The sequence below is a fragment of the Anabrus simplex genome, chromosome 1 (genome assembly GCF_040414725.1).
Source record: "Anabrus simplex isolate iqAnaSimp1 chromosome 1, ASM4041472v1, whole genome shotgun sequence".
In the NCBI taxonomy this organism is placed as follows: domain Eukaryota; kingdom Metazoa; phylum Arthropoda; class Insecta; order Orthoptera; family Tettigoniidae; genus Anabrus; species Anabrus simplex.
The window spans coordinates 1,373,060,425-1,373,074,068 of NC_090265.1; the positions used below are offsets into that span (position 1 = coordinate 1,373,060,425).

Sequence of the window (13,644 nt, forward strand, 5' to 3'; positions counted from 1 at the left end):
TTGAACACCAAAATTGATAGTTTTTCAGATTGGGACTCAAACTGGACTATGGAATCCAAGACATTCTTGTTTATTATGAAGTCAGTTCCTAAGTGTGGCATGTTTTTCATGACACTTTGACCAACTTTCAGATCTTGCCTTCCTCTCTTCTTCAGAAATTTTGTATAGTCGTTTGGGCTTCACCCTGTCCTGAAAACTCGTAATTTCTTTTTGGTAATTTTCTCGCAGATACATTTACAAGCATCTCTTCTGTAATTTGGAATTCTCGTAGGTCCTTCTCAGTTTCCTTAAACCAGTTCGGCTTGGTTTCCTTATTACGGAAATAGTCGAAGATTCTTTTAGTTATCCTATCAGGATCCATTCTTAGGATGTGGCATTAGAAGTCAATTCTCATTTTCCTTACTGTGTCGGAAATCCTATCTGATTTCCTATACAGGGTTTCATTGCTGATGTGCGAAAGTTCGTTATTATGGAATTTTGGGCCTAGAATTTTTCGTAGTATTTTCCTTTCCTTTATCTCCAACTTTTCCCTTAGACCATGCGTAGTTATATATAGATTTCCTGCAGCATAAAGGGCTTCAGGCTTGACTACTGTATTATGATGTCTGATCTTGGAATTCCACGAGAGGAATTTTTTGTTATAGGTGTATTTCGTAAGCTGGAGGCTGTTTCTATTTCGGTTCGTCGACATTCCATTGCTTTCATCACGAGACCATTCCAAGTGATCCATTCACCAAGGTATTTGAAATTTGTGACGATCTCTACTTTTTGTTTCCCCTCTTTCAAATATTTTGGAGGATTCTTAATGTTGGTTAGTATTTTGGTCTTTCCAAAGGCGATTTGGAGACCTATCTTCTCTGCTTGCTTCAGCAGCTCGAAGGAGTGCTCCTTGGCTTCCTCCCACGTCTCAGCTAGTAAGGCCATATCATCTGCGAAAGCTAAACATTTGATCTCGATACCCTTGTTTACCGATCCCAATCGAATTCCGCCACTAGTTGTCTTATCCCATTCTCTGACTACCTTCTCCAAGGCACAATTGGACAGTATGGGGGACAGCCCGTCACCCTGTCGCACACCAGTTTTGATCTCAGAAGGAGCCGACAATTCTCTCATGAATTTGACTTTGGAGAATGTATTTGTGGGAGTTTCCCTGATGAAGTTTCTTGTTTTGTTGTCTGGACCGAATTCTTTGAGTACAGAAAGGAGACTTTCCCGGTCTAGTGAGTCATACGCCTTTTGGAAGTCAATAAAGGTGATGTTATGTTTTTGCCCTAGATTTTTGGTATGCTATGAGATTTTTAAGGTTCAGGATTTATTCCGGACAGGATCCGTTTTCTGAATCCCGCTTGATATTCACCCAACTGATGATCTAACTGTGGTTCTGTCCTATTAAGTAAGGCCTTTGATAATATCTTATATGTAATATCCAAACGTGATATGCCTCTATAGTTGCTGGGGTTCATTTTATCCCCCTTCTTGAGGATCGGGGGGAGGAGGGCCATCTTCCATTCTTCTGGAATTCTTTCTTTGACCCAGAGTTCTTCAAAAACGTTTTGTAGGGATTCTATTGCTTCCTTGTTGGCATTCTTCCAAAGTTCGGCTGTGATCTGGATTTCTCCTGATACTTTGTTGTTTTCAAGGCTCGAAATGATCTTTTCTAGTTTCTCGAAGGTAGACGGCTGTGAGTCAGGATTGGTATTTGTTGGGACATTAAATGTCACTTTTCTACTGGCTTTTCGCAGTTGAGGAAATTTTCAAGGTAGTCGCTTAGTACCCTGCAGTTATCAGTGTTGTTAAATGCTATATTACCATTCTTGTCCCGCAACTGAAGAGCTAGTGGCTTGTACTTCGTTGTTCTCTGTTTAAAGATTTTGTTCAAACTTCTTGTCTTATTTTGGTAAAGTCGTCATCTATTTGAATAAGCATCTGGTTTTCGTAAGCCTTTTTAATAGTTTTGAATTTTTTTCACCATCTTTCTGATATTCAAGAAAATTTTTCTATTGCTTTCCGTTCGTTGCGAGTGCCATATGTGCCATGATTCCTTCCTTTTTTTCAATTGATCGTCATATTCTTCCGACCACCAAGCATGTTTTTAAACTTTTGTTGTAGGGGCAAATTTTTCGGCTTTTGATAATAAGTTATGTTTTATTTGATCCCAGTTTTGTTTGTGTATATCCTTTGTCGCAAGATGGTATTCTTTAGAAATTAAAATTTTCTCCGGGTCATATCGTTTGCTTGTGTGTTTAAGGACCTTGTCTCTACTTCTGGGGATGATTTTGATTTTTATCTTCGATATGTAATGGTCCGAGTCTATATTAGCTCCCCTAAGGTATTTGACATTTTGTATTTCCCTATTGAACTTCCGTCTAATAGCCACATGGTCCAGTTGAAAGTCACCCAAGTTAGGCTTGGTGAGATCCATGTTTTCTTGTTTCCTAGGAAGCTTTTTAAAAGCTGTGGATTTCAGTATCATACCGTGGGCTTGGCACAACTCAATAAGTCTGACACCATTTTGATTGGTCCTGTTATGCGCTGGGTATTTCCCGACTACATGTCGATACTTTCTCTCCTTCCCTATCTGGGCGTTGATATACCCCATTAGTATGATGTAGTGTTTTCCAGGTACCCTTTTGGATGACATCGTCCAAATGATCCCAAAAGAGTTCCACTTTCTCTTTGTGCTTTCCGTTGTCCCCATTTATGGGGGCATGGGAATTCACAATAGTGTATATTCTATTGGTAGATTTGAACACCAAAATTGATAGTTTTTCAGATTGGGACTCAAACTGCACTATGTAATCCACGACATTCTTGTTTATTATGAAGCCAGTTCCTAGGTGTGGCATGTTTTTCATGACACTTTGACCAACTTTCAGAACTTGCCTTCCTCTCTTCTTCAGAAATTCTGTATAGTCGTTTGGGCTTCACCCTGTCCTGAAAACTCTTTATTTCTTTCTGGTTATTTTCCTTGCTGATCCACCTACAAGCATCTCTTCTGTAATTTGGAATTCTCGTAGGTCCTTCTCAGTTTCCTTAAACCAGTTCGGCTTGGTTTCCTTATTACGGAAATAGTCGAAGATTCTTTTAGTTATCCTTTCCGGATCCATTCCTAATATGTGGCATTAGAAGTCAATTCTCCTTTTCCATATTGTGTCGGAAATCCTTTCTGATTTCCTATACAGGGTTTCATTGCTGATGTGCGAAAGTTCGTTATTATGGAATTTGGGGCCTAGAATTTTTCGTACTATTTTCCTTTCCTTTATCTCCAACTTTTCCCTTAGACCATGCGTAGTTATACATAGATTTTCTGCAGCATAAAGGGCTACAGGCTTGAATACTGTATTATGATGTCTGATCTTGGAATTCCACGAGAGGAATGTTTTGTTATAGGTGTCTTTCGTAAGCTGGAGGCTGTTTCTACTTCGGTTCGTCGAGATTCCATTGCTTTCTTCAGAAGACCGTTCCAAGTGATCCATTCACCAAGGTATTTGAAATTTGTGACGAACTCTACTTTTTGTTCCCCCTCTTTCAAATATTTTGGAGGATTCTTAATGTTGGTTATTATTTTGGTCTTTCCAAAGGCGATTTTGAGACCTATCTTCTCTGCTTGCTTCAGCAGTTCGAAGGACTGCTCCTTGGCTTCCTCCCACGTCTCAGCTAGTAAGGCCATGTCGTCTGTGAAAGCTAAACATTTGATTTTGATACCCTTGTTTACCGATCCCAGTCGAATTCCACCACTAGTTGTCTTATCCCATTCTCTGACTACCTTCTCCAAGGATAAATTGAACAGTATGGGGGACAGTCCGTCACCCTGTCGGACACCAGTTTTGATCTCTGAAGGAGCCGACAATTCTCTCATGAATTTGACTTTGGAGAATGTATTTGTGGGTGTTTCGCTGATGAGGTTTCTTGTTTTCTTGTCTAGACCAAATTCTTTGAGTACAGAAAGGAGACGTTCCCGGTCTAGTGAGTCATACGCATTTTGGATATCAATAAAGGTGATGTTATGATTTTGCCCTAGATTTCTGGTATGCTATGAGATTTTTAAGGTTCAGGATTTATTCCGGATAGGATCTCCCCTTTCGGAATCCCGCTTGATATTCACCCAACTGATGATCTAACTGTGGTTCTGTCCTATTAAGTAAGGCCTTTGAGAATATCTTATATGTAATATCCGAATGTGATATGCCTCTATAGTTGCTGGGGTTCATTTTATCCCCCATCTTGCGGATCGGTGGGATGAGGGTAATCTTCCATTCTTCTGGAATTCTTTCTTTTACCCAGATTTCTTCAAAAAAATTTGCAGGGATTCTATTGATTCCTTGTTGGCATTCTTCCAAAGTTCGGCTGTGATCTGGTTTTCTCCTGATGCTTTGTTGTTTTTAAGGCTCGAAATGATCTTTTCTAGTTCCTCGGAGGTTGGCGCCTGTGAGTCAGGATTGGCATTTTTTGGGACATTAAATGTCATTTTTCTACTGGCTTTTCACAGTTGAGGAGATTTTCAAAGTATTCGGTTAGTATCCTGCAGTTATCAGTGTTGTTATGTGCTATATTTCCATTCTTGTCCCGTAACTGTAGAGTCAGTGGCTTGTACTTCGTTGTTCTCTGTTTAAAGATTTTGTAGAAACCTCTTCTCTTGTTTTTGGTAAAGTCGTCATCTATTTGAATAAGCATCTGGTTTTCGTAAGCCTTTTTAATTGTTTTGAATTTTTATTCACCATCCTTCTGATATTCATGAAATCTTTTCTATTGCTTTCCGCTCGTTGCGAGTGCCATTTGTGCCATGCTTCCTTCCCCTTTTTAATAGATCGTCATAAACTTCCGACCACCAAGCATGTTTTTTAACTTTTGTTATGGGGGCAAATTTTTCGGCTTTTGATAATAAGTTCTATTTTATTTGATCCCAATTTTGTTTGTGTATATCCTTTTTCGCAAGATGGTATTCTTTTGAATTTAAAATTTTCTCCGGGTCATATCGTTTGCTTGTGTGTTTAAGGACCTTGTCTCTCCTTCTGGGGATGATTTTGATCTTTATCTTCGATATGTAATGGTCCGAGTCTAAATTAGCTCCCCTAAGGTCTTTGACATTTTGTATTTCCCTATTGAACTTCCGTCTGATAGCTACATGGTCCAGTTCAAAAGCACCCAAGTTAGGAGTTAGTGAGATCCACGTTTTTTGTTTTTTAGGAAGCTTTTTATAAGCTGCGGATTTCCAGTATCATACCGTGGGCTTGGCAAAACTCAATAAGTCTGACACCATTTTGATTGGTCCTGTTTTGCGCTGTGTATTTCCCGACTACATGTCGATACTTTCTCTCCTTCCCTATCTGGGCGTTGACATACCCCATTAGTATATTGTAGTGTTTTCCAGGTACCCTTTGGATGACATCGTCCAACTGATCCCAAAAGAGTTCCACTTTCTCTTTGTGCTTTCCGTTGTCCCCATTTATGGGGGCATGGGCATTCACAATAGTGTATATTCTATTGGTAGATTTGAACACCAAAATTGATAGTTTTTCAGATTGGGACTCAAACTGGACTATGGAATTCAGGACATGCTTGTTTATTATGAAGCCAGTTCCTAGGTGTGGCATGTTTTTCATGACACTTTGACCAACTTTCAGATCTTGCCTTCCTCTCTTCTTCAGAAATTCTGTAGAGTCGTTTGGGCTTTACCCTGTCCTGAAAACTCTTTATTTCTTTTTGGTTATTTTCTTTGCTGATCCATCTACAAGCATCTCTTCTGTAATTTGGAATTCTCGTAGGTCCTTCTCAGTTTCCTTAAACCAGTTCGGCTTGGTTTCCTTATTACGGAAATAGTCGAAGATTCTTTTAGTTATCCTTTCCGGATAAATTCTTAGGATGTGGCATTAGAAGTCAATTCTCCTTTTCCTTATTGTGTCGGAAATCCTTTCTGTTTTCCTATACAGGGTTTCATTGCTGATGTGCAAAAGTTCGTTATTATGGAATTTGAGGCCTAGAATTTTTCGTAGTATTCTCCTTTCCTTTATCTCCAACTTTTCCCTTAGACCATGCGTAGTTATATATAGATTTTCTGCAGCATAAAGGGCTTCAGTCTTGACTACTGTATTATGATGTCTGATCATGGAATTCCAGGAGAGGAATTTTTTGGTTATAGGTGTCTTTCGTAAGCTGGAAGGCTTTTTCTATTTCGGTTCGTCGACATTCCATTGCTTTCTTCACGCGACCATTCCAAGTGATCCATTCACCAAGGTATTTGAAATTTGTGACGATCTCTACCTTTTGTTCCCCCTGTTTCAAATATTTTGGAGGATTCTTAATGTTGGTTATTATTTTGGTCTTTCCAAAGGCGATTTTGAGACCTATCTTCTCTGCTTGCTTCAGCAGTTCGAAGGACTGCTAATTGGCTTCCTCCCACGTCTCAGCTAGTAAGGCCATGTCGTCTGCGAAAGCAAAACAAATGATTTTGATACACTTGTTTACCGATCCCAATCGAATTCCACCACTAGTTGTCTTATCCCATTCTCTGACTACCTTCTCCAAGGCACAATTGGACAGTATGGGGGACAGTCCGTCACCCTGTCGCACACCAGTTTTGATCTCAGAAGGAGCCGGCAATTCTCTCATGAATTTGACTTTGGAGAATGTATTTGTGGGAGTTTCCCTGATGAGGTTTCTTGTTTTGTTGTCTGGACCGAATTCTTTGAGTACAGAAAGGAGACTTTCCCGGTCTAGTGAGTCATACGCCTTTTGGAAGTCAATAAAGGTGATGTTATGTTTTTGCCCTAGATTTTTGGTATGCTATGAGATTTTTAAGGTTCAGGATTTATTCCGGACAGGATTCGTTTTCTGAATCCCGCTTGATATTCACCCAACTGATGATCTAACTGTGGTTCTGTCCTATTAAGTAAGGCCTTTGAGAATATCTTATATGTAATATCCAAACGTGATATGCCTCTATAGTTACTGGGGTTCATTTTATCCCCCTTCTTGAGGATCAGGGGGAGGAGGGCCATCTTCCATTCTTCTGGAATTCTTTCTTTGACCCAGATTTCTTCAAAAACGTTTTGTAGGGATTCTATTGCTTCCTTGTTGGCATTCTTCCAAAGTTCGGCTGTGATCTGGTTTTCTCCTGATGCTTTGTTGTTTTTAAGGCTCGAAATGATCTTTTCTAGTTCCTCGAAGGTTGGCGGCTGTGAGTGAGGATTGGCATTTTTTGGGACATTAAATGTCATTTTTCTACTGGCTTTTCACAGTTGAGGAGATTTTCAAAGTAGTCGGTTAGTATCTTGCGGTTATCAGTGTTGTTATGTGCTATATTTCCATTCTTGTCCCGTAACTGTAGAGTCAGTGGCTTGTACTTCGTTGTTCTCTGTTTAAAGATTTTGTAGAGACTTCTTGTCTTGTTTTTGGTAAAGTCGTCATCTATTTGAATAAGCATCTGGTTTTCGTAAGCCTTTTTAATTGTTTTGAATTTTTATTGACCATCTTTCTGATATTCAAGAAATATTTTCTATTGCTTTTCGTTCGTTGCTAGTGCCATTTGTGCCATGCTTCCTTCCTTGTTTTCAATAGATCGTCACATTCTTCCGACCACCAAGCATGTTTTTTAACTTTTGTTATAGGGGCAAATTTTCCGGCCTTTGACAATAAGTTCTGTTTTATTTGATCCCAATTTTGTTTGTGTATATCCTTTTTCGCAAGATGGTATTCTTTTGAATTTAAAATTTTCTCCGGGTCATATCGTTTGCTTGTGTGTTTAAGGACCTTGTCTCTACTTCTGGGGATGATTTTGATTTTCATCTTCGATATGTAATGGTCCGAGTCTATATTAGTTCCCCTAAGGTATTTGACATTTTGTATTTCCCTATTGAACTTCCGTCTAATAGCCACATGGTCCAGTTGAAAGTCACCCAAGTTAGGCTTGGTGAGATCCATGTTTTTTTGTTTTCTAGGAAGCTTTTTAAAAGCTGTGGATTTCAGTATCATACCCTGGGCTTGGCACAACTCAATAAGTCTGACACCATTTTGATTGGTCCTGTTATGCGCTGTGTATTTCCCGACTACATGTCGATACTTTCTCTCCTTCCCTATCTGGGCGTTGAAATCGCCCATTAGTATGATGTATTGTTTTTCAGGTACCCCTTGGATGACATCGACCAACTGATCCCAAAAGAGTTCCACTTTCTATTTGTGCATTCCGTTGTCCTCATTTATGTGTTCATGGGCATTCACAATAGTGTATATTCTATTGGTAGATTTGAACACCAAAATTGATAGTTTTTCAGATTGGGACTCAAATTGGACTATGGAATCCAGGACATTCTTGTTTATTACGAAGCCAGTTCCTAGGCGTGGCATGTTTTTCATGACACTTTGACCAACTTTCAGATCTTGCCTTCCTCCCTTCTTCAGAAATTCTGTATAGTCGTTTGGGCTTCACCCTGTCCTGAAAACTCTTTATTCCTTTTTGGTTATTTTCTCGCAGATCCATCTACAAACATCTCTTCTGTAATTTGGAATTCTCGTAGGTCCTTCTCAGTTTCCTTAAACCAGTTCGGCTTGGTTTCCTTATTACGGAAATAGTCGAAGATTCGTTTAGTTATCCTTTCCGGTTCCATTCTTAGGATGTGGCATTAGAAGTCAATTCTCCTTTTCCATATTGTGTCGGAAATGCTTTCTGATTTACTATACAGTGTTTTATTGCTGATGTGCGAAAGTTCGTTATTATGGAATTTGGGGCCTAGAATTTTTCGTACTATTTTCCTTTCCTTTATCTCCAACTTTTCCCTTAGACCATGCGTAGTTATATATAGAATTTCTGCTGCATAAAGGGCTTCAGGCTTGACTACTGTATTATGATGTCTGAACTTGGAATACCACTAGAGGAATTTTTTGTTATAGGTGTCTTTCGTAAGCTGGAAGGCTGTTTCTATTTCGGTTCGTCGAGATTCCATTGCTTTCTTCACAAGACCGTTCCAAGTGATCCATTCACCAAGGTATTTGAAGTTTGTGACGAACTCTACTTTTTGTTCCCCCTCTTTCAAATATTTTGGAGGATTCATAATGTTGGTTATTATTTTGGTCTTTCCAAAGGCGATTTTGAGACCTATCTTCTCTGCCTGCTTCAGACCTTCGAAGGACTGCTACTTGGCTTCCTCCCACGTCTCAGCTAGTAAGGCCATGTCGTCTGTGAAAGCTAAACATTTGATTTTGATACCCTTGTTTACCGATCCCAGTCGAATTCCACAACTAGTTGTCTTATCCCATTCTCTGACTACCTTCTCGAAGGAAAAATTGAACAGTATGGGGGACAATCCCTCACTCTGTCGGACACCAGTTTTGATCTCAGAAGGAGCCGACAATTCTCTCATTAATTTGACTTTGGAGAATGTATTTGTGGGAGTTTCCCTGATGAGGTTTCTTGTTTTGTTGTCTAGACCGAATTGTTTGAGTACAGAAAGGAGACTTTCCCGGTCTAGTCTGTCATACGCATTTTGGAAGTCAATAAAGGTGATGTTATTTTTTTGCCCTAGATTTCTGGTATGCTTTGAGTTTTTTAAGGTTCAGGATTTATTGCGGACAGGATCTAACCCTTCTGAATCCCGCTTGATATTCACCCAACTGATGATCTAACTGTGGTTCTGTCCTATTAAGTAAGGCCTTTGAGAATATCTTATATGTAATATCCGAACGTGATATGCCTCTATATTTGCTGGGGTTCATTTTATCCCCCATCTTGAGGATCGGGGGATGAGGGCCATCTTCCATTCTTCTAGAATTCTTTCTTTGACCCAGATTTCTTCAAAAACGTTTTGTAGGGATTCTATTGCTTCCTTGTTAGCATTCTTCCAAAGTTCGGCTGTGATCTGGTTTTCTCCTGATGCTTTGTTGTTTTAAAGGCTCGAAATGATCTTCCTAGTTCCTCGAATGTTGGCGGCTGTGAGTCAGGATTGGTATTTGTTGGGACATTAAATGTCACTTTTCTACTGGCTTTTCACAGTTGATGAGGTTTTCAAAGTAGTCGCTTAGTACCCTGCAGTTATCAGTGTTGTTAAGTGTATATTTCCATTCTTGTCCCGTAACTGTAGAGTCAGTGGCTTGTACTTCGTCGTTCTCTGTTTAAAGATTTTGTAGAAACTTCTTGTCTTGTTTTGGTAAAGTCTTCATCTATCTGAATAAGCTTCTGGTTTTCGTAAGCCTTTTTAATTGTTTTGAATTTTTATTGACCATCTTTCTGATATTCAAGAAATTTTTTCTATTGCTTTCCGTTCGTTGCGAGTGCCATTTGTGCCAAGCTTCCTTCCTTACTTTAATAGATCGTCACATTCTTCCGGCCACCAAGCATGTTTTTTGACTTTTGTTATAGGGGCAAATTTTTCGGCTTTTGATAATAAGTCCTGTTTTATTTGATCCCAATTTTGTTTGTGTATATCCTTTGTCGCAAGATGGTATTCTTTTGAATTTAAAATATTCTCCGGGTCGTCTCGTTTGCTTGTGTGTTTAAGGACCTTGTCTCTATTTCTGGGGTGATTTTGATCTTTATCTTCGATATCTTACCGTCCGAGTCTAAATTAGCTCCCCTAAGGTCTTTGACATATTGTATTTCCCTATTGAACTTCCGTCTGATAGCTACATGGTCCAGTTGAAAATCACCCAAGTTAGGATTTTGTGAGATCCACATTTTTTTGTTTTCTAGGAAGCTTTTTAAAAGCTGTGGATTTCAGTATTATACCGTGGGCTTGGCACAACTCTTTAAGTCTGACACCATTTTGATTGGTCCTGTTATGCGCTGGGTATTTCCCGACTACATGTCGATACTTTCTCTCCTTCCCTATCTGGGCGTTGAAATCGCCCATTAGTATGATGTAATGTTTTTCAGGTACCCTTTGGATGACATCGTCCAACTGATCCCAAAAGAGTTCCACTTTCTCTTTGTGCTTTCTGTTGTCCTCATTTATGGTGGCATGGGCATTCACAATAGTGTATATTCTATTGGTAGATTTGAACACCAAAATTGATAGTTTTTCAGATTTTAACTCAAACTGGACTATGGAATCCAGGACATTCTTCTTTATTATGAAGCCAGTTCCTAGGTGTGGCATGTTTTTCATGACACTTTGACCAACTTTCAGATCTTGCCTTCCTCTCTTCTTCAGAAATTCTGTAGAGTCGTTTGGGCTTCCCCCTGTCCTGAAAACTCTGTATTTCGTTTTGGTTATTTTCTATTCAGATCCATCTACAAGCATCTCTTCTGTAATTTGGAATTCTCGTAGGTCCTTCTCAGTTTCCTTAAACCAGTTCGGCTTGGTTTCCTTATTACGGAAATAGTCGAAGTTTCTTTTAGTTATCCTTTTCGGATCCATTCTTAGGATATGGCATTAGAAGTCAATTCTCCTTTTCCTTATTGTGTCGGAAAACTTTTCTGATTTTCTATACAGGGTTTCATTGCTGATGTGGGAAAGTTCGTTATTATGGAATTTGGGGCCTAGAATTTTTCGTAGTATTTTCCTTTCCTTTATCTCCAACTTTTCCCTTAGACCATGCGTAGTTATATATAGATTTTCTGCAGCATAAAGGGCTTCAGGCTCGACTACTGTATTATGATGTCTGATCTGGGAATTCCACGAGAGGAATTTTTTGTTATAGGTGTCTTCCGTAAGCTGGAAGGCTGTTTCTATTTCGGTTCGTCGAGATTCCATTGCTTTCTTCACAAGACTATTCCAAGTGATCCATTCACCAAGGTATTTGAAATTTGTGACGATCTCTACTTTTTGTTCCCCCTCTTTCAAATATTTTGGAGGATGCTTAATGTTGGTTATTATTTTGGTTTTTCCAAAGGCGATTTTGAGACCTATCTTCTCTGCCTGCTTCAGCACTTCGAAGGACTGCTAGTTGGCTTCCTCCCACGTCTCAGCTAGTAAGGCCATGTCGTCTGCGAAAGCTAAACATTTGATCTTGATACCCTTGTTTACCGATCCCAATCGAATTCCACCACTAGTTGTCTTATCCCATTCTCTGACTACCTTCTCCAAGGCAAAATTGAACAGTATGGGGGACAATCCCTCACTCTGTCGGACACCAGTTTTGATCTCAGAAGGAGCCGGCAATTCTCTCATTAATTTGACTTTGGAGAATGTATTTGTGGGAGTTTCCCTGATGAGGTTTCTTGTTTTGTTGTCTAGACCGAATCGTTTGAGTACAGAAAGGAGACTTTCCCGGTCTAGTGAGTCATACGCCTTTTGGAAGTCAATAAAGGTGATGTTATGTTTTTGCCCTAGATTTCTGGTATGCTATGAGATTTTTAAGGTTCAGGGTTTATTCCGGACAGGATCTCCCCTTTCTGAATCCCGCTTGATATTCACCCAACTGATGATCTAACTGTGGTTCTGCAACCCGACAAAGATAAAAACAGGAATGATAATAAAACCCCATAAATATAACCAAATGTGCACAAGAAGCAAAATACTTACCATCGAGCAGGAGCAGTATTAACAAAACCAGCGTGGAGGGCACAGAACATAAGGGAAAGGACTGGGTCGAGCTAACTACTTGAGGGGTTGCCAAGTCAAGATTGCTAAATGAAAGCAAGATCAATGTTAAAATAACTTGAACTTTTCTTAAAATTAGGAAAAATTTAAACAGAATTTAGGAATGAAAACTGTAGAACAAATAATAAATTTGTAAATAATGTCTTTCAATTATAGGTAAAAATAAATTTTTAAAGCAAAAATTACTATGAGTGCGCACTCGGATAACAACGTAAAATAATTTTTATGTAGTAATAAATAAGTAAACAGAAGAAAGATAAAAATTGTAATAATTCAACTCATTAAATTAGGAGACAAATGTCTATTTTTAGGATAAATAAAATCGTGAAAACACACTCAGATTACAAGCTACAGTTTGCCTTAGAATAAATGAATGACAAATGTTAAAACGGATCCGTGCATTAAATACTAATTACATAACTGGCCAGCTTTTCTTGGTGAGTAAGTATACTACAATTAATCACAATAAACTGGAATTTGCTTCCGGAACCAGTACACAAGGATTTCAATCACCCCGAAACACGGAAACACACACAATATTTAAGGCAACGATAGCAGACGCAAAAAAAAATTCCACACGTAAATAATTGAAAGGACACAAGAGAAAATCGCACGAACCCGAATAAAAATATGTCTCAAATAAACTACAAATTACGAAGGGAAACACTTAAAATTTCACAGACCACAAAACAATGGTACACACGAAGCATACAGCTTCCCAAAAACCGAAGCCAACATCCGACTAAAGAGACAATAGGCAAAGCCCACACAAAATTAGCGTACCGGAGATAAGATAAAAACATGGCACGCAATAATGAAAGAAGAAGGAAAGAAAAACGGACGCGAATAATCTGAGGAGGGCAAAGTATCATCAAGAAATAGGGAACAAATTCCAGTTTATTATAACCAGAATGTTACAATAATTATATATAGTCTTTTAAATTTAACATTTCTTCCAACCAAAATATTAATAAAGTATTTAAATGCCGGTTACACAATTTTAATTTTAGGAGGCCTTGGAAAACGGTAATGGCCGAATAAGACCGGAAATAAACCATCCCTTTAAGTAATTAAACAATGAGCCATTACGAAAACAATACTAGTACATAAC

General features: G+C 38.9%; 1 protein-coding gene across 1 annotated transcript in view; it reads left to right on the forward strand.

The window, feature by feature from the left end:
- The window catches only part of LOC136859314 (prolyl 4-hydroxylase subunit alpha-1-like), a 618,020-nt gene that overhangs the window by 91,110 nt on the left and 513,266 nt on the right, over positions 1–13,644 (forward strand). Inside the window, exon 3 of the mRNA XM_068225775.1 lies at positions 10,865–10,980. Within this exon, the coding sequence (XP_068081876.1) occupies positions 10,865–10,980 (116 nt within the window). The remainder of the gene's footprint in view (positions 1–10,864; positions 10,981–13,644) is intronic.